The 24,666-nt window shown below is 40.9% G+C and overlaps 1 protein-coding gene across 3 annotated transcripts; it reads right to left on the minus strand.

Moving 5' to 3' along the window:
- Positions 1-3,392: 3,392 nt before the first annotated feature.
- SPTY2D1 (SPT2 chromatin protein domain containing 1) lies at positions 3,393-24,498 on the minus strand. 3 transcript variants are annotated; one of them, XM_055814029.1, is made up of 7 exons: positions 24,264-24,495; positions 23,764-23,896; positions 14,029-14,143; positions 10,969-12,528; positions 9,999-10,155; positions 9,257-9,334; positions 3,393-7,015 (listed from the first exon to the last, which is right to left on the minus strand). In XM_055814029.1, exons 2-7 carry the CDS (start codon positions 23,890-23,892, stop codon positions 6,919-6,921), a joined length of 2,136 nt encoding a protein of 711 aa, XP_055670004.1. In that variant the 5' UTR covers positions 23,893-23,896; positions 24,264-24,495; the 3' UTR covers positions 3,393-6,918. The 3 variants fall into 3 exon arrangements, 2 of the variants coding, with proteins under 2 accessions (XP_055670004.1, XP_055670005.1); XM_055814030.1 differs by lacking the exon at positions 23,764-23,896 and having other exon boundaries at positions 24,264-24,497; XR_008748764.1 differs by lacking the exons at positions 3,393-7,015; positions 9,257-9,334 and adding an exon at positions 10,237-10,465 and having other exon boundaries at positions 10,018-10,155; positions 24,264-24,498.
- Between the last annotated feature and the right edge of the window lie 168 nt (positions 24,499-24,666).

Raw genomic sequence — 24,666 nt, forward strand, 5'->3', positions numbered from 1 at the left:
GCAGGTATTTTAATTCTGTTTGTTGGCCCAAGTTCTAGCATCTCTTTCATTTGGTGTCAACTCTAATTTTATATGATTTCTAGAGGTAAAAATATGAACCTTAGCTTTCAGGATCAGGTCATATATTATCCAAATACAGCCTCTGCTCTAGAAGAACTTTCACATGGCTATAACCTTCCACATGCATAATCTGGTAAAGCCAGTGCAACAGGTAACACTGTGCTCTTCCAAATGAGGCCATAGCATTTTGCATATATTCTTACTAAACAAGCTACAGGAAATTCCCCAAACTAGCATTTATTGAGCAATGCATGCAACTCATTTTATTACAACTCCTTTCCCCATAGAAGCTCACCGTATGTATTCAAAAACAGCAGTATGGGTCCCCCTACTGACTAAGATGGTTTCTTTGAGACTTGGTAGAAAAATTAAGATGATTACATAAAAAAAGGCTGCAGTCTCTCAGAAGTTAAGGGAGAGGGCAGAATAAAGAGACAGTCTCATGGAACATGGAGCCGGTTCGACAACATGTGGCTTTTGAATTTTATTCAGCTCCACACAAGAGGAAAATGGCACCATCTAAGTACTAGTCTCATTCTTCTGCTTACCTGTGGGCATCCTGTATCTCCAGGTACACTAGCTTACAGCAAAGCCAAGGGAAAGGGTTCTCAACAACCTCAAACTACAACTCAGGAAGCATTTAAAAGAATTGTCTCCAGTAGAGTAAGCCATGCAATACTATAAGTCATCCAAATTAAGTCAAGAGTAATGGAATAGAAATGACAAGCTGAACTTACAAATACTAAATGCTACGGGAAAAATCTGCACTTCTGAAATACACTTGAGTGATTGTCCCAGATACTGAAGTTTGGGGAATAAATGAAGACCAGCTGCAACACAGGTGGCAGGAGCAAGTTTCCTCACAAAACCCAAACTGCCTTCAGCTCTGGAAATACCACAAGAGCATCATTTATCCCAGTGTTCACCTTTGTTCTGAACCATCAGTAACTCACCTGTGAGTGTGAAGTACACTGTGACCGTTTCATACATCATATCAGTTTAAAAGCACCATCTAACAGAGGCTAGATTTAAAACAGTAGTTTTGAGGTACATCAGGCCTCGTTGCCAACTGCACATAGCAGCAAACAGTCTTCCACAAAATCATTAAATTTTTTCCTGCAAGTTTCAGCATCTCTCACTGCTCAAACAGGGCTCCCCATAGCCCTGGGCCACATCACATACTAAATGCTGTCATCACCACGTTCCCTTTGCACACACAGCTAGCAAACAGAAACCAAGTTCATAAAGGGTTTGCTGGTTCACTCATTTTGGCTAGGGGAAGAGGGCTGTTAACAGCAGCACATCACTCTGCATGAACTCTGAAGATTCGCTTTACATGACCAGGCTGCCTGTCTATGCATCATTTACAGTCAAATCTGACAACAGTCTCAAAAACAGACTCCCTACATTCTGTAGAAATCAAAAATCAGATAAAGGGGATTGACTCATAGTCAGTTAGTGCCCTTCCTACACAAAAATAATGATAAGCAAAGTCCTTTATCAGTTGTAGAGCAGGAGGTCAATTGACAGGTATAGAAATCTGAACACGTACACTACTCCTTTGAACAAATTTTTTGACACACTGGATGTCTTGAGGGTATTCACACAGCACAAGAGCTGGAAGGAGCTGGCAGGGAGGAGAATTACTGTGACAGGGCTTTGAGGACAGACCCATAACAAACATCATATAGCCTTAGATGTATCGTTCAAGGAAGCTAGTTACCTCTCACGAAGTCCACAAAAGCGGTTAAATACACTGAGAAGTACCTGCAAGGCACTCCAAAACATCCATCTACACTCAGTGAGTGCATAAGTATGGTCACAGTTATTCTGAGTGCGCTATATAACCTGAGATGCTACACTCAAGTGTTTTTCAGGTCTGAATCAAGGCCATTCCTTTAACCAGGACAAAACATCCAGAGCTCTTGATTCTGTTTGAATTGTCAATGGCTATCACCACACACACACACACACACACACACACGCACGCCCACCCCCCACCCCCCACACACACCAGGAGAGGACATCAGATACTTGCCTTTCCTCAGCTAAGGAATGTTGAGAAACTGGGCAGAAGTTGCATCCAGCAACAACAAAAATTACTAATTTGCCAATGCAGGAAAAGGATGTAGATAAAAACCAAGGCTCCCATGAAGAACTGAACGGAGAAAATCCCCAAAGCAAATTCAGCACCAGATGGTTTGGGAAAACAAAAATCATTCATCAGCTGTGAACAGAGAAGTTAAGACTAAACAGGTTTCATTACTTCAGGAAACTCTAGTCTTTAATTTCATACCACCAAGTATGTTAAGCATGATACGTCAAAGGCTTTTTGGATCCCTAGGCTCATGGAACAACACAAATGTTTCTGTATGCATTTCCAGTAATAAGAAAAGGCTATCTATGGGATGACTAAACTACAGTTCTGCCTTGTGGGCTGAAGCATTACTTCAACTAAATTACAAATAAAAACTGCCCTCAAACAAGGGAAACCTGTAATATTTTTTTTCCCCAAACCTGAGTAAAACCACTTAATTGCTTCCCAAGAAATACAGCTTTACTGGCTGGATTAAGATAATAACTCAACGTAGAACCACCCTCCACCTGAACAGATTATATTTGCTTTGAAATAATGACTGATAGTGACAGATTACAGCTATTAAGATACATTAAAAAAAATCTCAAGGGAATTCCATACTTGCTAAGTCCAAACAAGGCATTCACAGGACACTGAGTAAATGCTAACTTGCAATATGATCTTAAGTGGGGTTTTTTTAAGCACGAGGGCATGCAAGCATTGCTGTTTCAAAGGAAAGCCAGGTGGGCTCACTTTGGTCTGTAGCTATATATCTCTTTGGAAGTGGGTCACAGCACTACCTTATGAGAACAGTTCACTGGTATTTACCTCCACATGCCACAGCAGTTACCTGCTCTGTGGGAGAAAGAGCAGGTTCAGATTCCATACATGGGAATAAACAAATCCAAGAAAGACGCTGCTTATGAAACTGCAAGATGAAACACCACACTCCAAATGGAAGATCTTGAAGGCAACTGGCACATGTGTATGCTACCATTCTAAAATATGTGTACCTACAAACACCTATTACATCACAAGCCCAAACTACAGGAAAAACTGTTGATTTTCAGATGTTTTCTGACTGCTTGGGTGAATCCATTAGTTTTTCATGTATTCTTGCTAGCTGCATTGAGAACAAGAGAACAGTTCTTGGAAAAGATTCAGCCTAGTGCTGCTGTATGTGACATTTCAGCAGAAACCAGCAGAAAAGAAATCTGAAAAACCTTCCATAAAGTAAACCAATGAGAAATAGCAGTAAAACGTTTAATGCCTATAATTTATTGTATACATACTCTGCAACTTGGTGTGTGCAAAAGTATACACTTTCTAGACAGCACTGAAAAACAGTTAAGCTACGTACGAGGCTTCAACCTGGTTTGTCACATTGTGTAAAAAGACATTTTGCATAAATGATATCCCCAAAGGAAAAAAAAATGGGCTACAACTAGAATCACCCTTATTTATACACTAACACTTTAATATTGCATCACACCCACTCACCAAAATAAATAGTACATTCATCACAATTTAAACACCAGTCTCTCCATATATTTATTTTCTTTATGACATGTTTTGGTCTCCAGAAATATGCATCAGCTACTAGGTTATGTTACAAAATGCAAAAGAAATAGAAAATTAGTTCTCCTGGACAATATTTTGGGCTTTACACAAAAATAAATCCAGATTTCCATAGAGATCTCATATAATTCTTGAAAAAAATTTATTTTAAAGCACAGCACAGAGCTGCACACTAAGGCTTCCTGTGATATGCAAAACCCTGGCCTCCAAAAGACATTGCTGCAAAGTGAAATACAGCTCAAGTGTAAATACAAGACATTTTGAAAAAGTAGTCATCAATAGAAAGTGCCCTTCATTTGATTTAACATTAGCAGTAAAGAAGTAGCTACTGAATTGTGATCAAAGCCAGACCTGGAAGGGTTTTATGAGAAGTATGTAATTTCACCCTATCAAGTTTAAGGATATAGAATCTGAGATAGCAGAAACCAACCAACATTTTATACTCCTACATTCATTATTTTTTGACACAATTTAGTAAAAAAGGCACATTTTCAAACAGTGAATTAAAAAAAAAGATGTAGAACCTAAACCAGAATTTCATTAAATACAATTAAATCATTAGCTTAACATCAGATCGTCGTAAACCAATATAAACATTCTTCCAGTTTTTATTAACGTCAAATTCAGATGCACTTTGGACAAGTACTGAAGTAGTCTCATTAGATTAATACTGTTAATCCAGCAAACAGTAAACATTTTTGGATACAAGGTCAGAAATCAAACAAAAATTTAGTTCCTTCCTAGCCGCTTTACAAATATGCAGCAAATGCAAACACACTAAAATCCAAACATCTGTACAAAATTTGAAAACCATTAGCATTCCATGCCAATTATGAGAAAGTACTTCTCAACTGTAAAATTGCAAGTGTGTCCTTGAATAATTTTTCATATGAAATAGACAAAAATCAAGCAATGATCACTGTGTGACGAAACAGTTACACAGTGTCTTAGGGAGGCTAGCAGAGTACATTCCAGTCACCATCTAAAAGACAAATGACAAAGTGCTTTACAGATTAAGAAATGTAACTGATCTTGTAAGCAGAAAGCAGTGAAATAATCAAGTTTTATTTAACCTATATTGATCTGAAATGCAGATTTAACTCCCAACGGAACCAATTTTGAATTAATATATTTCTTTTGCTTCATAAGAGGCCTTTTTTCCCCACCAGGCAGGAAGTTACTCACAGCTGATACAGCTATCTGGGTTTATAAGACCTAGAGCCTTTCTCCAGCTAAAAAGTAGTAAAAAAACCCCAGTAACTTCATCATGGTCCCGGTGTTCATCATCTTGAATGGCTAATCTAGGAACTACAACAGAAAATTAGATGGTCCCAATGAAGCAAAGTGAATACAACACACTTTTAGACAAGCAGTGAGGTTACACTATCTTGCATGGTCTCAAGTGCATACATTGAGAAACAGTTTTGTTGGTTAATACAGACAGTTAAAAATACAGAGGAGCAACGAGGGATCTTCATCTGGGCTCCCTGTCAGCCAATACTGAATTGATTTATAGAAGCTATGCCAATAGCTTACTCATGTCAGTGTTTTACTGAGGCAGTGAAATGCTACACCATCGACAGAAAACATCTTAAAAAGGCAAATCTGTTTTTTCTTACATTAAGAGTCAGATGTTTAAAATTCAGCAGTTTCCAAGATTGTTCCTTACAGGTTGCTACCTGAACTGCTTCCTAGAGACAGTGCTGTTAAGAGTAGCCCCCATAGGAAAGGTTCCTTTGTGGTTTTCTACAAGGCAATTTTTCTTTTTTATTCCTTCACTTCCCCTTCCTCCCCTCACCCCATCCCGCACCCCACCCCCCAACACCCAAAGCCCTTTTTGTACTTTTCCAAGTACTTCTAGCATTAAAACATAACAGTCTCAGCAGCTGAAGCCTGTGGTACTATCAACGGAATCCTGGGGCAAAGCCCAGCAGTAGATACTGGTGAGACTTGAAGGGCAACCTGGGGAGATTACAGTAGGTGCAACACCAGATACAAGCTTTAGACTCTTAGTACCACTCCTGTAGACTTACGTGAACCCTGTGCTGATTGTAAACAAATTCAGTTACTGAAGCAAACAGTCTTTATATGCATAGACAGAAATAATGTGCAAATATGGGCATTAAGGTAAGTAACTGAACAAACTCTCTTGCTATACATAACAATTTAGATTTTTGGTTTGATGAAATCACAAGTATTTGCTAGTTAACATGAAGCTGTTAATATCAAAGAGTTGCAAATACATTCTAACAAAAGTTAATTCTGATGTGCTTTCTAAACAGTAGACCTAATTAGATAAATGACTGCTTCACATTTTAAATCATTTAACACATCGGATGTTTAATGCAAGAAACAACATGTGCACTGTACACAATTTGTAAAAGCAGCAGAAGCTGTTAAACAAATGTGAAGATTTACAGGGCAGGAAAAGAATTCCCAAGCATAAGCTTGAGCCCAAAAGCACAAGTCACATACAAACACTAGAAACTCCTGTCTTCAGGGTTTGTATTTATCATACTGAATTAGACTGGCATTGGAATTCCAGACATGCCAAAAGCCAACATAATCTTTTGGCTGTATCTGTAACTGTACAATTTCCAAATTAGATGACTTTTCTGTTTAGAAATAGAGGTTCAAATTATTTTTACGGGTCCTCGAATCAGAAAATAATGCAGCACTTTATTGCTTTGAACATCTGTGGCAACAGCTGAATTTATACCCAAGCTGCTTCTGTACAGAAGATGACATTTCAATACTTTGAGGCTCAAGTTGGGAGACAGAGCAGAACCTAAAGCGATTTCATTAAGTCTCAAGAAATATCAGGGAACAAGAATGCTATTCCTTTCTTTCAAGTGAATGCAAAATCAGTTTACTGGTATATAGGCCCACACAGTTCTGAGCCAGTGCATAGCTAGTCAATATTTCTGCTGGCATCTTGAACTAGTTTAATCAATGGAAACATCTATCAATTTTATTCACTTAATATGCATTAGTGCATTAATTTCTTCATTAAAAAACCAACCCTGGCAAGTATTAAAAATAAATATCTTATTTAGGTCAAACAAAAGCCTTGTTTTTCAGTACTTTAATCCCTTTAAATATTCTTTTGTCCTCTAACAAGCAAATGGAAACTAAAGTAGAATCAGAGATGTATGGAGGCAGAGGGTAGCAGAAACATGAACAAAGTCAACACCATGAGTCAGTTAACGTGTCCTCAGCTTCTTAGACTGTCTCTTGCGTTTTAATTCTTCTTCTTCCCGTCTCAATTCTTCTAAGTCCTCCTGAACACCGAGTCTCAAGCTGCCAAATAAAATTAAATCCTTTACACACTGCTACTCAAGAAAATGAAGTTTGACTTCTACTCCTCCCCCAAGAAAAGCAATCCTCAAATTATTACAGCTGACTTAAGCAAAAAATTTAGATCAGTTCAACAATCATAAGTTTTTTTTAATTATAGCAAGAATACAGCTTTAAGGAGAAACAAATCAAGATCTTACCATTAGATTAGAATAAAATATTTTGAGGGAAAAATTATTTAAAACTTGTTAAAAAAAAGTTGTTAACCTTTAACCCGCAAACCTTGCCCACCCACCCCACCCCTCCCCTCAATTTTAATAGGAAAGGTCATTTTGTTCCCTGAAAAGAAGCTGCTGAAACACATCCATCAATTCTTGCCGAAGTGCCACTTACAAGTCATAACAGGACTGACTCTATTAGCTCCTGAGAGCCACCTAAACCTTGTACATTGGCAAGGGACAGAAAGGGTATGTCAAACAGTAGAAAAGCAAAAGTTTGTTGCAACTTCCTGGCTTCAGGCACCTGCTCAGGGAGCTGCAAACACAATGGGCTCCAGCCCTGGCCATCTAGCTGCCATGGCTCTGATGAACAGGCCCACAGAAGAGACTGCCAAGACAGCATGTTCTAGCTATGTCCATGCATAGTTTCTTCAGCTTCCTAGAAGTTGGTATGCTGAAAGCAATACTTAAAACAGTATCTGCAATCACCAATCTCTTCTTCAGTAAGGCCTGGATCATCTTGCTGATTTGCTACTAGGAACAGGTATGGCAAAGTTACTATTTTGTGATCAGCTACTGCCTCACTGGACGCCCTACCAAGCACACCTGTACATCTACAGATCATTATGAAGCACCCAAAAGCAGAGTAGCATGCGCCTAAACTCAAAAGGTTCAGCCGTATGACAATGAAGATTCAATGGAACTGCTCCAGTACAGCCTCTAAAATGGATCTTATGCCTAAAGAAGCAAAGTCATCCTGAATTCAGGAAGCTGCAGTCATCCAAATTAACAGAAACAAACACATCAAGGATCTATGTGATAAAGCTGATTTGAAGCATCATTTTTCATTTCAACTTAGAACTTAACAGCTATAATTTTAGTGGGTTTGCCTAGCTAGAAAAAAGTTCCTCATTTCAAGGGTACAATGCTTTCAACCAAACTCTCAAAGAAAAGTAGCTTAGCACTGAGAATAAACTCAATGTTGCTCAAGTTTCTTATCTCCTTTTCCTTTATGCTGCATGTGAAGTTAAAAGTTAGCCAGGCATTCAGCTCTGCAAAGAACTATAGGTCTTCAAGAAAGAATTTTGTCAATAGCAATATCCCTGTAAAACTCTAGTTGTTTCCTCTAACTCCATTTAGCAGGCTACAGCTTTGCATGAGCTGCAGCTATTCCCTAGGAGCAAGGCAAAATAAGGGCACTGACTATAACTTCAAGAAGATGCATTTCCAATACTCAAGGCACTTTCTGAATAACACTACAAAAAACTTCAGCAGAAAAAGAAAATTTGGTAACTCAGTATATTTCAGTATTTTCCATTACCTATAAATAACTCTTATAACTCACAAAGCTTGTTCCACCAGCCATTAAAAACCAAAAAGAAAATCAGTTTATGAACATCAGGTTTTATAAGGAGACATAAGAATTGTGCAGGTCTAGAGGCCAAAATCCATATGGAAGTATAATCTTCATATTTTAAGTCATTAATTACAGAAGTTTGTCAAAGTACTTTTTATACATACATAGAAATATACACACATGTATATACATAAAAACAAATAAATCTCCTTTCAGTTCTCAACTAGCAGAATATTCTAAGGTTTGGGACAAATAGAAGGGTTTAGCATTTCAACTGAAATTTGATTTTTAAAAAAATATTTTGGGGCATAAGTTGGTTTTGGTTTGGGGCTTTTTTGTTTGGTTTTGGTTTTTAATGGGTTTTTTGGATGGGTTTTGTGCAGGTTTTTTGTTGGGTTTTGTTTGTTTTGTTTTGTTTGGGTGTTGGTTTTTTACCAGCAAAGTTTGTGATGCATATGAGAATGAACATACACAATTCATTTACTGGATTTATTTACTCTTCCCACCACTGGCTGAGTTTCATTTTTACCTAAGCTTTCTTCTAAAAAAAAGGTAAGGCTTATTTACTTCTGCTACAAAAAGCAGCAAATATCCACTCTTAACATAGCCTCATGCCCTGGGCAATAAACAATCTTCCCACATTCTGTCTCAGTTTAAACCCATGCATACCTCCTAGCTTCTTCTTTCTGTTGCTCTCTCCAGCTGCTCTCCATATAACGTAAGGCATAATCACTTTCATCTTTGTATCTGGAAATCAAATATTAGCTTTCAGCACACTAAAAACTCATGATAATGTACAGTTGAGTCATGAATTTATATCCCTTAGAAAGAATAATTACCTTGTCATACACAGATGTTAATGTTTTGAAAGAATCCAAGTTACAAGCCTTTAAAATGCTTGCTTTCTTACACCGTTTTATCAGACAAGCAAAAAGTATTTAAACAAGCCAAAAAAGAGCCTTCATTTTCCAGCAGTTCCTAGCCATACCAAGGTAGATCCTCTTACAGAACAGCTAACACTATTGCATTTAGCAGTTTATATTCAGGCAGCTACATCTGATGAATTCTGAAATATTGCAGGCTGCTACAGAAAGCATTTTAACATCCAATAATAGGAAAGAGTTGCTATGAATTATACAGGTGAGACAATATAGAAGCTGTGTTATTTTTCAATTGTTTTGTATTGCACCAAATTTTACTGCTCCCCAGAAAAGCGTGGCAAGCAGTGTGAAAATTCAAGGTCCCTTCTGCACAGAAGCAGCTCTAATCCCTGTTAATTTCTGCAATGCAAAACTATTTTTGGCTACCAGCACTTCCCCTATTTCTACAACATTTTTATTTGTTGAACTATATTAGTTTCTGCTGTTCTATTGCTTGTTCTGTAGTATGTTAAAATTGACATTTTTCTTACCTTTTCCGGTCATAGCCAAATATTTCCCGAATATGTTTTGATATTTCTTCTTGGGGCTCCCCTTCATCTTCAATGAAGTCATCCATTTCAGAGTCATACTCATCATCGTCATCATCTTCTATTTGTCTCTTGTAATTAATAGGTGGTCTTCCAAGACCTAAATGACAGGAGAGTAAAAAACACATTAATTAATAACATCAGTATAACATTCCTTTAACAGTACTTCTCCTTGCCATACCTTGGACACAGCCATTTTTACAGATCTGAGCTTAAAGGTGGAAAATTCTGCCTCAAGCTAGTAATTTTCAAATTCGGTGAAAGGAAAGACTTCCTCTAAGCTGTGCTCTAGAAGACTGCGTGTCAGTACCACCAGTGGCTTCCTGAGGAAGCTACCAGACAGAAGTCAGGCTTCGGGGTTGTTCAGGATTTTCCAGGCACTTATTTGCTACAGTCCATGCTGCTTGTTCCTGTTCAGAAATAATTTTTTTAGAACTGCTCACCTACCGATACTGTGAATTTGCCAAGACACTTAAATATCAGTCACAGGTTTGCTTTTTTTTCCATGTATCACTTTAAGCATCTGTTATTTAAGACACTATGAAATTTTAAAGACTAAGCATAATTAAGTGATGCAGGAAGTGAATCCTTCAATTCCTTTCCTTCTAACTACATCTATATATCAACAGCCATCACAGGTTGCTTAATTTTCTTTCATATACTACTTCAAACCCCAGGCCTGTATTTCAAGGCATATGAACATAGGTAAAAAATAAAAAGTTGCAAAGCAGGAAAAAAAAAAGCATTCTACTGTCAAATGCACTCTTTAAAAGGCAAATATTATTTTGTCCAAGTCCTTCCTAATTGCATCTGTAACTGGCAAAGACCCTCAGCAACCTCAACTCAGACATATACAAAAAATATAAAACAAGTAACTACATGAAAAAAAAGTATTTGTTCTAGACCTTTATACCTTGTGGATGAAATGCAGGTCTATGCCCTTGAAAAGATCTCATTCCATTTATTTGTCCATTGCTAGGTCTTGTGACTAGGTTTTTAGAAGAAATAGTTTCCGATACAACAGTACACTTTGGTTTCACAGTTGTACCCAAGCCACTGCCTGGTCGCCCAGGTCCTGTGCTTGGGTTGATGCCCGGCCTTCCTGGTCCTGTCCCCAAGCTGCTGCCTGGCCGCTTAGCTCCTGTGCTTGGACAGATTCCTGGCCTTCCCGGTCCTGTTCCCAAGCCGCTGCCTGGTCGCCCAGATCCAGTGCTTGGGTCGACTCCTGGCCTTCCTGGTCCTGTACCCACGCTGCTGCCTGGTCGCCCAGGTCGGGCATTTGTGCTGATGCCTGGCCTTCCTGGTCCAGTGCTCAAGCTGCTGCCTAGTCGCCCCAGTCCTGTGCTCGAGCTGCCAGCCAGCCTTCCAGGTCCCATGCCTGAGCCACTGCCCTGTCGCTCAGGTCCCAGGCTTGAGCTGCTGCCTGGCCTTCCAGGTCCCACACCAGCATTGCTGCTTGGTCGCCCGGGTCCTGCACCTGAACGACCACCTGGATGTCCAGGTCCTCCTTTTCCTAAGCTGCTGCCCGATCGTTTTGCATTGGAGTTGATTCCATGCTGAAGGGCTGAAGCACTTCCTGATTTTGCATGGGCAGACTTTTTCAGACTGGATTCTTTAGCAGATGGTATCCTCTGAGCCCCATTGGCTGCTGGTTTTGAGGGTGGCACCTGAGAGCTTGAGCCAGACTTTCCAGTACCATTGACAGGTAATTTACTATGATTGCCACCAGTAGAGCTTTTTAAGGAACCATTTTGTGAGGCTTTTTCCATTTGATCAATTCTGGAGGAAGATGATGACCGCAAGTGTTTTTCAGCCAGTGCTGGTGCTTTAGATTTCCTATCAGTACCACTCGTAGACAACAGACTGCCTTTCAGTGCAGAATGTTTATCCATTGAGCTTCTGTTAAGTTTTGCATTTACAGATTCTTTGTGAGAAGTAACTTTTTTTGAAGAGCTCGATAACCCTGTACTCTTAATCTCCTTCTCACTTTTCTTATGCATGTCTACTCTCTTGTTTTTCCGTCCCAAATACTCCCTCTCTCTCAATTCTTCCGCTGTTCTGGGTCTCTCTTCTACCTTTTTCACTACTTTTATTTCCACTGGTTCATACTGTTTTTTTTCAGCAAGCCTTAAGAGCTCAGCAAAGTTCAGAGGTGCTGGTGCACTTTTGGGAGGTGCTTTGGGTTTCACTGCAAGTTTGGATGGTTTCTCTTCATGTTCTTCTTGCTCGTGCTCAGATTCAGTCTGACTGTATTCAAGTTGCTCTGTGTCATCTTCCGTTGCATACTCAGCCTCTGGGGCCTGAGTGATGTTCTCACAAGACCTCTTTTTTTTAAACTTCTCTTCAACGGGAATGCCATTATAGCCATAAAAATTATCTTTTGTTCGTGAGGCCATAGCTCTTGCCTTTCTGTCATGTTTCAGTTCAATACGCTTAGCCAAGAGTTCTTCCTTCTTTCTTCTTTCTTCCAGTGCTGTAAAAGAATACCAGGAGAAAGTTATGCAAAAGCCCTACTTTTTATTTCAGCTTCTTCCAAACTGATAAACCATTTAGGACAGTAATTTAAGGATATCTGGCTAACAGCTATTCAAAAAGAGACTGGCAAGTTATCAGAGGTCTGCCAACAGGGCAAGCTAACCAACCTGGATCAGCTACTCTGACAAACAGGCAAGCAACTAAGTCAAATGCTGCTATTGCAAACCCACCAAAGTGATTCAGCTGAAGCAGCTCTCCAGAATGCTATGCAAACTAAGGAGAATTACTGTGTAAGGAGGTAACAAGACTTCAGGAATCTCTGGGTAATGGAAGGAGTTCTAAGACTCAGCAGAAGAATTTTGAGACTGTACAGAATTTACTATCTGATGTTTAAGGGAAGAAGAGGAAAGGGACAGAGTCAAAGAGTATTGGGGAGATAACAATCAGAAAACAGGCTGAGTGTGTGTAGAGGGGTGTAAGGGAAAGAAAAGAAGCAGCCAGCCACTGATAAGCAAGCTGCTGGTCACTGCATTTGTCTGATAGGGTACAGGGCTCTATCTCCACAATTTGTCATATATTCTTAATTAACTGGTTTTAGCTGTTTTCTGCGTAAGTATGCTCTTATCTTGAGTCTGTGTGATCTACTGATAAAATTCAGGCTGAACTAGCTGGTGAGTAGGATGAGAGGTCTGAACGCCAGACACTAAAAGAGACCAAGGGAGTGGGAGCCAAATACTAGGAAGACTTCACAAAAAGCATCAATTCTTAGAAAATGGATTGGACTAATCATGCTTTGGGTGCCTGTGGAGATACCAGCCACTGCCTATGTTATTCTATTGTCATGGGCCATGGCTACACAGAGTGTGTAGGCACGCCTATGTGGAATTCATGCTCAGTCTTGCTTCTGGCAACAGTGATTAGAAGCACGCTTGTGACAGGCCCAGGAAAGGAGGAATACCCTGGGCCACCCAGTCCATCAGATTTGGTTAGCTTTAAAAAAACATTAACAGCAGAAGCAATGCAGGTTTAGTTTATTCTACAGACTATTTAAAGGAAATATTAAACTGTGGAAAAACTGTGGCTCACACAACACCTCTGCCATACAAATTTAAAATTCAGCCTGTATTAGTACACTAGATTATAACACAACAGGAACTCTTACCTTCCCCCCACCCCCAAAGCTTTTCAAAGTTAAGTTACCAAAGGCCTAGATGGTTTCCTGAAGTATCTCTTTACCTTAACCACAAAGCACCTCTTTACCTTAACCAATTCTCAATCTCCAGCAGTATATGTTAGTGTAGCTGATTAACATTTAACTCCTTAGGAAAGCACACAAACACCCCTAGTCCTTTGTTAGTCCTGGCTTTCCCTCAGCATCAGTTATGTGCTTAAGAGCCAGAAACAGATGCGTAGCTGTATTTGCAAGAGCTTTGAATAAGGTGACAAAGTCTCAAAAAGTCAATGAAAGCTTCCCATAGGAAATATTTTGGACTGTTACCTTTTTTTCTTTTTTCTTCTTCTTGCCGTTTAAGAAATGCTTGCACTGCTGCAGACTCTACACCCTTGACTTTTGGAACCTTTTTAGGAGGACCAACAGCCAAACTGTACCTTTTCTGTAAAGAACAAATAAATATGTCAGAAAAGCTATGAAATATAAAAATATTTAGAGTTTAAAATTGAAGGGCTGCGTAATGGTCATGTACTTGACTTTGAGCATAGAGATGGTACAGAGTAAACAAGCAATGAATTCCCACTGAAGCTAATAGTTGTAATGGATACACGTGACTCCTAGCCATACTTTGGTTCAGGCTAAGGAGCAACATCCTTGGGGTGAACTTGTGAGCTAGAAAGCCTGTGGCTTACATACAAGGGAGTAAAGGTCTTGAAAAATATTTTGAAAGGTGGTTTTGAAATCCAGAAGTGCAAGATAACCAAAGCACAGAACAAGATGCCAGATGTCTTCATTTCAGCTCTGTCTTGTCTATATTACTGACTAGCAGCCAACTACTTCACCCTATAAATACGGTATCAGGATGGGCCCAATCTGAGCTGTCCCCGAATGGCAACTGGATTGCACGCCAAGTCCCTGGAGCAGGGACACCTCTCAAGGTTAGAAATTCCTTACCTGAGACTAAGAGATCCTTTCTTACCCAGGGCAGAGAGATCCCTTACCTGTGACAGAGCCTCAATAAGTGACTGATAGCATGCTGAATTAATATTCTGAAACATTACTAATCCACGTAGCTACTCAAAATTATTATAAACATTGTATAGATAATTCCATTAGGCAAACTGTTGACCAAGTCCAAGACGTGGCTGGATCCAGCCACACCTAGGCTCCAAAAGGTGTTTAGAAAGCAAACCTTGTGACTCAACAGGAGGGTCCTCCTCACTCTTTGCATCTCTGGTCTGTGTGAATCATTCCAACTCAATTTTCCTTCGTATGTTTTTTCCATGCAGTAATTAATAAGGTGAACCTTGCCATCAAACTGACTGAACCTTGTCAAACCACTGTTAAACTCTTAATTCCATTGAACTTATTGAGCTCTATCAAATTATTATTTTATCTCAATAAAATATATTGCTGCTTCTCTCTTTTAGCAAGGTGCATTCCACTCATCAGCAACAAAACTGCACTCAGTTTTCTAAAGGAATGAACAGGAAACCAGAAGACAAGGTAGGGAAACCAAGAGCAACGAGTGAAATGCACTAGACTGAGAAGGAATGCAACAGCTGCATCAGCAATGGAATAAAAAAAATTTCAGCTCACCCGTAGTCTTTGGCCAAGCAGGAAAGAAAAGCAGACTACAGACCAAGCTGCCAGAGTCTGTTCAGCTCCAGACTTCTGGTTTACAGGTCCATTAGGGCTTTCAGATTTTTTGTGGCCACTTGTTTCAGTTTCAGGTTAACTTATTCAGTGAAAATAAAGCAATCCACTAAAAAGATGGAATTACTCCAAAAGCTGGAACTGACTTCACCAGCGTAATTAGGAGGCCAATCTAAAACCAGGGATACAAATTGTGATACTAATTTTAGTTCCTGCTGCAGTGATCTTAAACAGAAGACTACTGTACAAGGAGCTAGTGATACGCGTACCAGTTTACCTGAATAGGTGCAGGCCTGCACTCTACTGTACTTACCACTTGAGACCGTTGAATGAACTCAGCAGACTAATGGTGACAGAATGTGCAGCCCTTGCTTGGCACCTGCCAATTACACCACTTGCATGTGGTGTAATTTGCCAGGAGAACAGATGGCACTGGGGGGACCTTATTGCAGCCTTTCAGTACTTAAAGGGGGCTTATTAGCAAGAAGAGGACAGAGGTTTTAGCAGGGCTTGTTGCAACAGGACAAGGGGTGAGTGATGGTTTTAAAGATTCAGGCTAGATATAAGGAAGAGATATTTTATGATGAGGGTGGTGAGACACTGGCACAGATTTCCCTGAGACATGGTAGATGCCCCATCCCTGGGAACATCAGAAGTCAGCTTGGACAGGGCTCTGAGCAACCTGATCTAGCTGAAGATGTCCCTGCTCGTTGCAGGGGGTTGGGCTAGATGATCTTTAAAGGTCCCTTCCAACCCAAACTTTTATGATTCTTTGTCTCATTATATCTTGAGGTGAAGCAGCACATTTTCATATAACATCCTTTTGCTCGGCAGAGGAAATGATAGAAAATCCTATAAAAGCTCTGAAGACTACACTGCTGGCGATCCTCACCACTGACAGAATTTGCAGAGCTTGCCATGCCTAGATGTCTGTCCAGTGCTGTACAGCTCAGGGTTCCAGCAGCTGAACAGATATAAAGTTATCTATGCTATCCCCTTTTTTCCTTCTCCTGTTACACCCAATAAATGTTATTTTAGAGCCCAAGTGCCTCTCTTACTAGGATTTATAATGAACACTTGCGCTAGTGTGCTACACCAGTTCAGGCATTGCCTTTCATAAATGTCCATTATCAGACTGGCCTTTAGAATGATGAAATGAAAAGAAAAAGACTTTTTTTCAAGCTTCTTCCCACAAACACTCAAAAGAAAAACAAAGCAATGAAAGAGACTTGCAAAGATAAATATAACAGAAGGCAGTTAAACCCAGAAGCAGATGGAAAGCAGAATACGCTTAGAAAAAACCCAGCTCTGAGGTTTGAGTTTTGAGTCTGTTTACCCCCACCCCCGATTTCAGTAGTAAGCCAACAGACAACCTAAACCAAGACTGTCCACATGGAAAGTTAGGATCCTCACCAAATGAAAGAGTGGTGGAATATGGTCCCAAAGAAAAACAGTATCACTAATACAAGTGCCACACAAGTCAGTAATCACATAAATATATTCTTCTCATCATATAGCCTTATGAAACAACTTTAAAAAATTAAATTAAAATATGTGATAAAGATACCAAATCCAAATGTTTTAGAAGCAATAACCAGGCAAGCTAGCAGCATAACTCCCTTTAGATTTCGTTATCACCCAATGGAAGCTTTCATTCTAATTTGATTCATTGAATCAGCAGCACATGAGCAGATCCTTGGATAACTTCTAATTACTAACATGCAAGCCCATACGTTGTCCTGTATATATGTGCCCTAAGAAGCAAGTGTCAAAGACTCATTTCTAAACTGCAGCCAAAACAGCTCCAAGATGGGCAGCTACAATGCCAGCTATTCATAGTCACCTTCAGTAATTTCTGAAATAACCAAAACAGAATTACAAGGATATACCATCCACATACACTGCAGTAGTAAACCCTGACATGTTACCTTATTGTATTAAAGGCCTTCTACAGTCATGCTCATTTATCAAGATTCACCACTGTCCAAGAGTCTACCACAATCTGAGAACCAATTTTGTAAATCCTTATCGCTTGGAAAAGCAACAACTCTGAACAATTTTTGGTACTTACAATTGAAATCATTACAACTGATCATCAATAGCTAGGACTGTTTAAAGGGTAAGAAGGTAACTGGCGCTGGGCCCCTCTTCTGAGAAGCAGAGAGCCTTCCCTCCCCAACTTGTCTTAATTACCCCAGAAGTATTCCTAGACCTAACTGTTCGGGAAACCCCCAACCACAATGCAGCACACCCTCTCAATTTTTGCTCAAATGTAACCAGTGACTCATGTGGCCCAAAGTGATCAGGCATGCTCCATCTAAAGCAGAACAGAGAGGGAAAGTAATCCACATGTTACCAGGGAAAACCCTTTCAGGAAAAGGTTGTTTCTAACATACTAATTTGCTTCAATTTGAGGTACTACGCAGTATGCTCATCTTAAGCGTAATAGCTATGTAAATTATCTTAAGTTGTTAAACATCTCATGTTTTGCCACTGGTAACCTAATATGGCAAAGCTTTATTTAATTATTCAATTTCTACACAATTTCTAGAAAACAGACAAAACAGGATTTTCGAAACAGAGGACGCTGTTGGATTCAGTCTTTAGGGTCCTTTTCAATCTGAATGATTCTAGGACTCTGAAAGAATTATTAGGCTTAAGAAGCACCTTTGAAAACTGCTAAACAGCAGGGATGAATGTGGGTTGATCTATCCTGTTGGGAAACTTTAGAAAGAATTAAATTGATGGGGAAGCAGTTTTCAGGCTTTGTTTTGCTGCACTATGACTAACAGTGCTATCCAGGAGCAGGTCTGTAAATCGGCTTGACAGACATGCTCTTTTCTCACTGCCACTGATACGGCAAACTGTGGCAAATTCAAGAACTTAAAAGTCTTCCTGTCAGTAGCATTTCTTGATACTACCAACTGAAAACATAGCTAAATGATTCATACATGAATACCCATTTTCTGTACTGTGAATCACTACTATTGTGTTGGTAAAAGTTCTGTTCACTTTCATGTAGAAATGGCATAAAATAACCAGCTCAAGTGCAGTCTTTTTAAAAGCACTGAACCGTGCATGTGTTTCACAAGCACTGACAAAGAGTTTTACATACAGTGCAAATGAAAATGCAGCAGATTCCAGGTAAACCAGACAAAGCAAGCCAGGGCATATGTCATCATTATTCTGGCTTTTTATAGCTATTGCCAAGTTGGTTAATTCAGAGAAACAGAAATGTTTAGCCTTAGGAGACCGCAGGTCAAGCTACTCCCAAAATTAGTGTTTACAACTTAAGTAGCGCAGTGTTATCTCTGGGCAGCACGTAGTAACAGCTCTAATGGAATACTGCTGAGATGCACAGTGGGATCTGCTTTACCCAAACAAAAAAGTAAAGGCTGTGGAAGTGCCTTTCTTCAACTGTGTACCCTCAAGAAACAACAAGTCTCTTCCTACCAGTGGGTAACATTTCTCCTGAGGTTTCTCATTTTTCACCTTACTATCTGCAACTCTTGCCATAGCTCCCTACCTAGTAACTGGCTCTTTCTGAATCTGACTAATGGCACTTTAATAGTATGGTGGAAAGTCTGTTTCAGTGCAAAAATCTCACTTGTTTTCCACTTACAGCCAGAATTAACTGTTTCAGTGGGCTTTCTAGCATTCAAAGTTACATGACTGACAAAGCAGCAGACTTTTTTTCTCTGAAAAGTATACCTCAAAACAAAAAGATTAATAAAAAAGACTAGTATTAATATGGTAAATAAAAAAAAACATTCCACCAGGCTGTATGTGCCTATACATTCACACATATGCATGCATACTGACTTGTGAGAGATATATATCAGACATAGTTTATATAAGACATCCATTCCTTAAATACAGAGTGCCAGTGTTTAGCAACCAGCCTTGGCCAGCACACAATCTCCAAGTCACAAGTTTAACTGTGTAATCTGCAACCAAGGCTTTGCTCTTAAATCAAAGACTTACTTTAAAGCATAGCATATGATCCTGACACAGTTGCAGCTGTTTTAAGTGCCAAATCTTAGACTATAGAAGAGATTTTATAAAATAATTGTAAACTTTATGGCATCCAAATGAAGTCCCAAAAGGCCTAGACCAAATACTAGACCCAGAGGCAAGCAACAGTAGTAGTATTGCCTTCAACAATGATCAGTATCTGCACAGGCAGCAATGCAATATAGGAGTGATCAATTTTGCCAAACCTGATTCTCAAGCAGAGCACCTGTACAGCTAATGATTTTTGCTATAGGCTTGCACACATAATGTAAAGATAATTCCACTTGTGGTATCCAGCATGGACAACTTGCAGAGGTTCTCACAGGGTGGGGTGGGTTTGTTTGCTTGTTTTTCCCTAGCAAGTTGTGACCCTTGTATGTTACAACACTTTTCCTGTTCTTCCTTACCATTCATCGAGATACACAGCCTTCTGTCCAGGTTTCAGCTGGGGATAGTGTTTTTTCTTAGTCGGTGCTGCAGTGCTGTGTTTTGGATATAGGATGAGAGCTGTTGCCGAGTAGTGCTTACTCTAAGTCAAGGACTTTTCAGTTTCCCATGCCCTGCCAATGAGCAGGCACACAAGCAGCTGGCAGGGAGCAGAGCAGCCAAATGGCTATTCCATACCACAGGACATCATGGGGGCTGTCGATTGCTGCTGGGGGACTGGCTGGGCATTGGCCAGTGGGGGTGAGCAACTGTGTTGTGCATCACTTCTCCTCCCTGCTCCCCTGCCCCTTGGGTTTTATTCCTCTTTTTCTCTCTCCTTTTCATTACAACTGTTATTATATTTTACTTTGATTATTGAATTGTTCTTACCTCAACCCACAAGTTTTAATTTTTTCCAGTTCTCCTCCTCATCCCACCAGGGGCAGGACAGGGTAATTTTGCAGCTGCACAGTACTTAAGTTGCCAGCTGAGGTTAAACCAGACCACCTTCACCAATGGGAAGTCCCTGTTTCCCCCAAAATATTCTTTGAGGTATAACTTTCCAATAACATCACTAAAGGTTCATTCATCCAGTTAAACCACACACATGCTGTTTGTGCCACTCCTCTTGCAACGCCCTAATACCGGTTCCTCAAAAGAAAGCTTTCCAAATTTTAAGTGGTCATTTGCATCAACTGCCCAGGAGCTGTGCTGGTAATTCCAAGGCCTCTGCTACAGTAGTATCACCATCCAATCTACAGACAACATGCTGGGTTTACCAGCAGCTCCCTCCACAGTTACACTTTCTTAGAATATGGGCACATAATGCTCTCTCAACTACTGTTATCAATGCCTAGTTATGACAAAGTAAATGGCAGTTACCAAGCGTGCTTAAATTTTATTCTCTTCAGGTGCTAACAACCCTTACCAAGAGAAAGGCTTTACTATAAGGTTTTTTTAACTGTCAGCTCCTACTGTTCCCAAAACCAATTTAACAGGGTCATACATCTGATTCCTAAAAATGCAAAAGAATTTTTCTTAAGATTTTGCAACTGCTGTCACAATGCCCAAGCTAAACCATTAGCTGAAAAAATGCAGAAGTTTCTTCTGTTAAATACTTCAGACAGTAACAAAATATATATATATATTCTATGCTTTCCTTTCTGTAATTATATTGTTGTCCCTGTTTTGATCTGCTTATGGAAAAAGATATCAGGAATAGGAAAAGCTGAAAGTTGTACACATTTTAGTCAGCATTTGAAATCACCTGGAACTTAAGTACGAAGGTCAGTCAAGCTGAGAGTAAAAGCTCTCCTTGCTCCTTGCCAACTTTTTACACATTGTGTATCTCTCAGTTCTCCTCATGTGGATGTTGATACAATACAAAGCATTTCTAGACTCTGTTTTGAGGCAAGTTTTAACCACATAAGTGCATGCACACCAATCATGCAGGAGTCTGATTCTATGACAGCAAGCTGTACTTCACAGCCATTTTCCATCTTTCTCTTGCAGGGCTTCTCCTGCCTATGGGCAAGTATTCTACAGTTTGTAGATCACCATTTCACGGGCAGGCTCTAACACACATGGTCCTCTGAACAAACCTGGAACTTTTGCTACTGTTTTACTTTGCAAACACTTCATGTCTGGTAGCTACCTGTGCTGTCAACTTTACTGGAAGCTATTTTGTAACAGTCATACTCACTATGTGTCAGTCTGACTTAACATGAGAATTTAGCAAGTGCTGAGGTGGATGACAAGCTGTTTCCGCTTTGGGTCACCTCTTTGGGGTTATATGCTATTCTGTATCAGAGTTTTTCTCAGTTCGGTACACCAAAGATGCATCCTCCCTTAAAAGAAATGAGATAATGTCTAATAAATTATTAATATATTAATATAATAGAAACAAGGTGAAACAAAAGCATGAGTTCCAGCTGTGCTCAGTGTATTTAAAAGGAAAGCTTGTAACACAGTTTCATACTTTTAAGAATATCTTCCAGACAAACATCTCACAAGTGCTTCACTACATCCATTAGGTCACATAAAACTTGTGGCTTAACAGAGCATACCGATATTAAATCTCATAACTGTTATGTCTAATGAAAGCAAGATCACACTGGAAATCTAATGAACTGCCAACGTGAAATCTTAACAATACAGACACACAATACTGAAGTCCCTATGGAACATTATGTGAGGAAAAACTGGGGCTCTTTGCAGCAACTGCTACAAAGATTATTAGCAACACATTAACAGTTTATACACTAGTTCATATATGTACTGTTTTATTTAGAAACAAAACCCGACACAACCAATAGGGCACCGAAAGGCTGATTTCAGCAATGTTCCTTTTGAATCTGGATTTCCATAGGGAGATGAACAAGCAGATCAATTTTTACAGGGACATGATGCAGTACCTGTTTTATGCAGGTCCCTCTTACGATACAAGACCATATTATTTCTTAAATTGAGTTGTTCTGTAATTTTTACTTCTGAGGTGTGTGTATATATACACACACCACTTGTGCATGTTACTATTTTTCATTACAATAGGCATGTAATATCAAGTTTAGTGCACCATAATGTTTAAAATAAACTTCTAAAAGGGAAAATCAGGGGATATGCTCATTAACACAGGAACTAACATTTCTGGAAACATGTTAACTTTACATACTAGTAAATTTTGTGATTAATCTGTATGGTAATTTTAGTATTTAGGATTAATTACAATCTTCCCATATGAACCTACTGTATGTACGAGCTTTAATCTAGTGGAGTTACTTTGATGTCCACTGATCAGAAAACCTCCACAGGCCCTCTTTTGAAGCCTAACAGCTGCAGATAACCTCAAGCAGTGCCAAGAGCAGCTCTGCTTTTGCTCAGGCACTAAGGCAAACTTTGCAGTTAACAGGTGCGCCATAACTTGCAAGAACAGCAAATTCCTTCAGTTATGGATTGAATTGCACTCTCATTCCATGAGTTAATCAGGTAAGCAAATCCTAATGCCGCCTTCTATAAAAGGAGTAACAAAACCCTCATCCACTGCACAAGTAGGATTCCCTCACTCCATCATCCCATCTGTAATAGAGAACATGGTGACATTTCATCAATGTTTCATCATGATTTAACAACTACCTGTGACAAAAAATAGTGGTACAGTACATTAAAGCTGCATGAGAAAACTAAGAACATAAAAAGATATTTAAGTGTTTAAAATAAGAGCTACAACAACCCAATGACAATTCAGTAGAACCACTTAAGAGTGATAAAACAGCCATTTACATTTCTTAAAGTATTTAAATATTTGATATTTTCTGATTTACATTACAAACCAGGTTTCTACATAGAGTCAGAGACAAACTAGAGCATACTAAATATAAAAGAACACATTTTATAAGGTTTTTTTAAACCATGATGGAATCTGATGATTTGCATGTATCTGCTGTATGGCTGGTCCGTATTATCAACTGATCGCAACATTAGTGACCATTGCCAAAGTGTTAACAGTGATGGAGAGAAACAGAGATACTCTCAATTCTACAGTGTCTCCATTTCAGCAGGGTCAGAACTGAAGAGCATGCTTTTTCTGTTTTTGCTGTACTTCATGCTAAAAACAACTGCCCACCCCTCCCGTTTACTCTGGTTCAAGCAAGCTAATCACAGGAACACAAAACTCGCTCTCCGTTAAAGAATAGGCAGGAAAAGCGTTTCCCTAGCTGGTGGCTACCAAAGAGGAAGCGTTTTTATCCAAATAAGCACACACGACTTATAGCTTGGGTCCTGCCAAAGGAATGAAACACGGTACAGAGTAACGTACCGGAAGGCCACGGGCCCTTCCCGCTGCCGGACCTCATCCTGCCAAGCAAGCAGGTTATTTCATACTGAATCAACATAAGCCCGAGAGCTTGAGTGAAAATACAAACGGCTGAAGCACAGGCTTCAGAATAACATTCGCAATAACGCGAATACCTTTCGCCAACATCCCCGCGCAGCTGTTGCCGGCTGCTCCTCAGCGGTGGATACGAAGGCACCGGGCAGCGCCGCACACATCCAAAACTTGCCGGCCTTTGTCCCCGACCCGCGCCGGGGACGTGGCATGCTCCTGCTCCCAGGGCAACAAAAGCACTTACCCGGCTTTAGCCACGGCCGCTGCCCCTCCCGCATCACCGGCTCCGCTCCCGGCACCTCGGCGCTACCGCGGCCAAGAGGCGCCAGCCCCGGCCGCCCCTGCCCGGCGCCGCACGGGGCGAGACCCGAGGGCAGCGGGAGCTCCGCCCCGCCCCCGCCTCCCAGCCCGGCAGCAGGCTTCTCCGGCCGGCGGGGCCCAGCCACGGCCCGGCTCCGGCAGCGTCGGCCAGACCTGCAGGCCGGCTGCCCCGGGCGGACATCCAAGCACGACCCCCGCCGCCCCATAACCGCGCCGCGGCCACCACGCCCCAGCCTCACGCCCCCGCCGCCCCCAAGCTCACCGGCACCGAGTTCAGTCCCTGCTGCTCCGAGGCCATCACGAGGATATTGTGGAAATCCATGGCTGGCCCAGGGAGGGGGATGAGGCAGCCACCCCGCCACTCCCCTCCGCGCCCGGCAGAGGAGAAGGAGGAGGTGGTGCCGGCCAGCCAGCCGGCCGCCCGCCGCCGTCACCGTCGCCCCCCCGGCCCGGCCCGGCGCAGCGCAGCCCGCCTCTCGCCTCCGCTCAGCCCTGCTCACTTCCGGCCGCCGCCGCCTGCCCTTTATATAACCTCGCCGCGCGCTGGCGTCACACCGCCGCCGAGTCACTTCCGCTGTGGCGCGCGCCCTGCTCCGGAAGACGCGCGGGGCGCGGCGGGCTGGTGCCGCAGGCAGCTGGCGGGGCCGGCGCTCGGCCTGGATCCC

The sequence above is a fragment of the Falco peregrinus genome, chromosome 9 (assembly GCF_023634155.1).
Source record: "Falco peregrinus isolate bFalPer1 chromosome 9, bFalPer1.pri, whole genome shotgun sequence".
NCBI classification, from domain to species: Eukaryota; Metazoa; Chordata; class Aves; order Falconiformes; family Falconidae; genus Falco; species Falco peregrinus.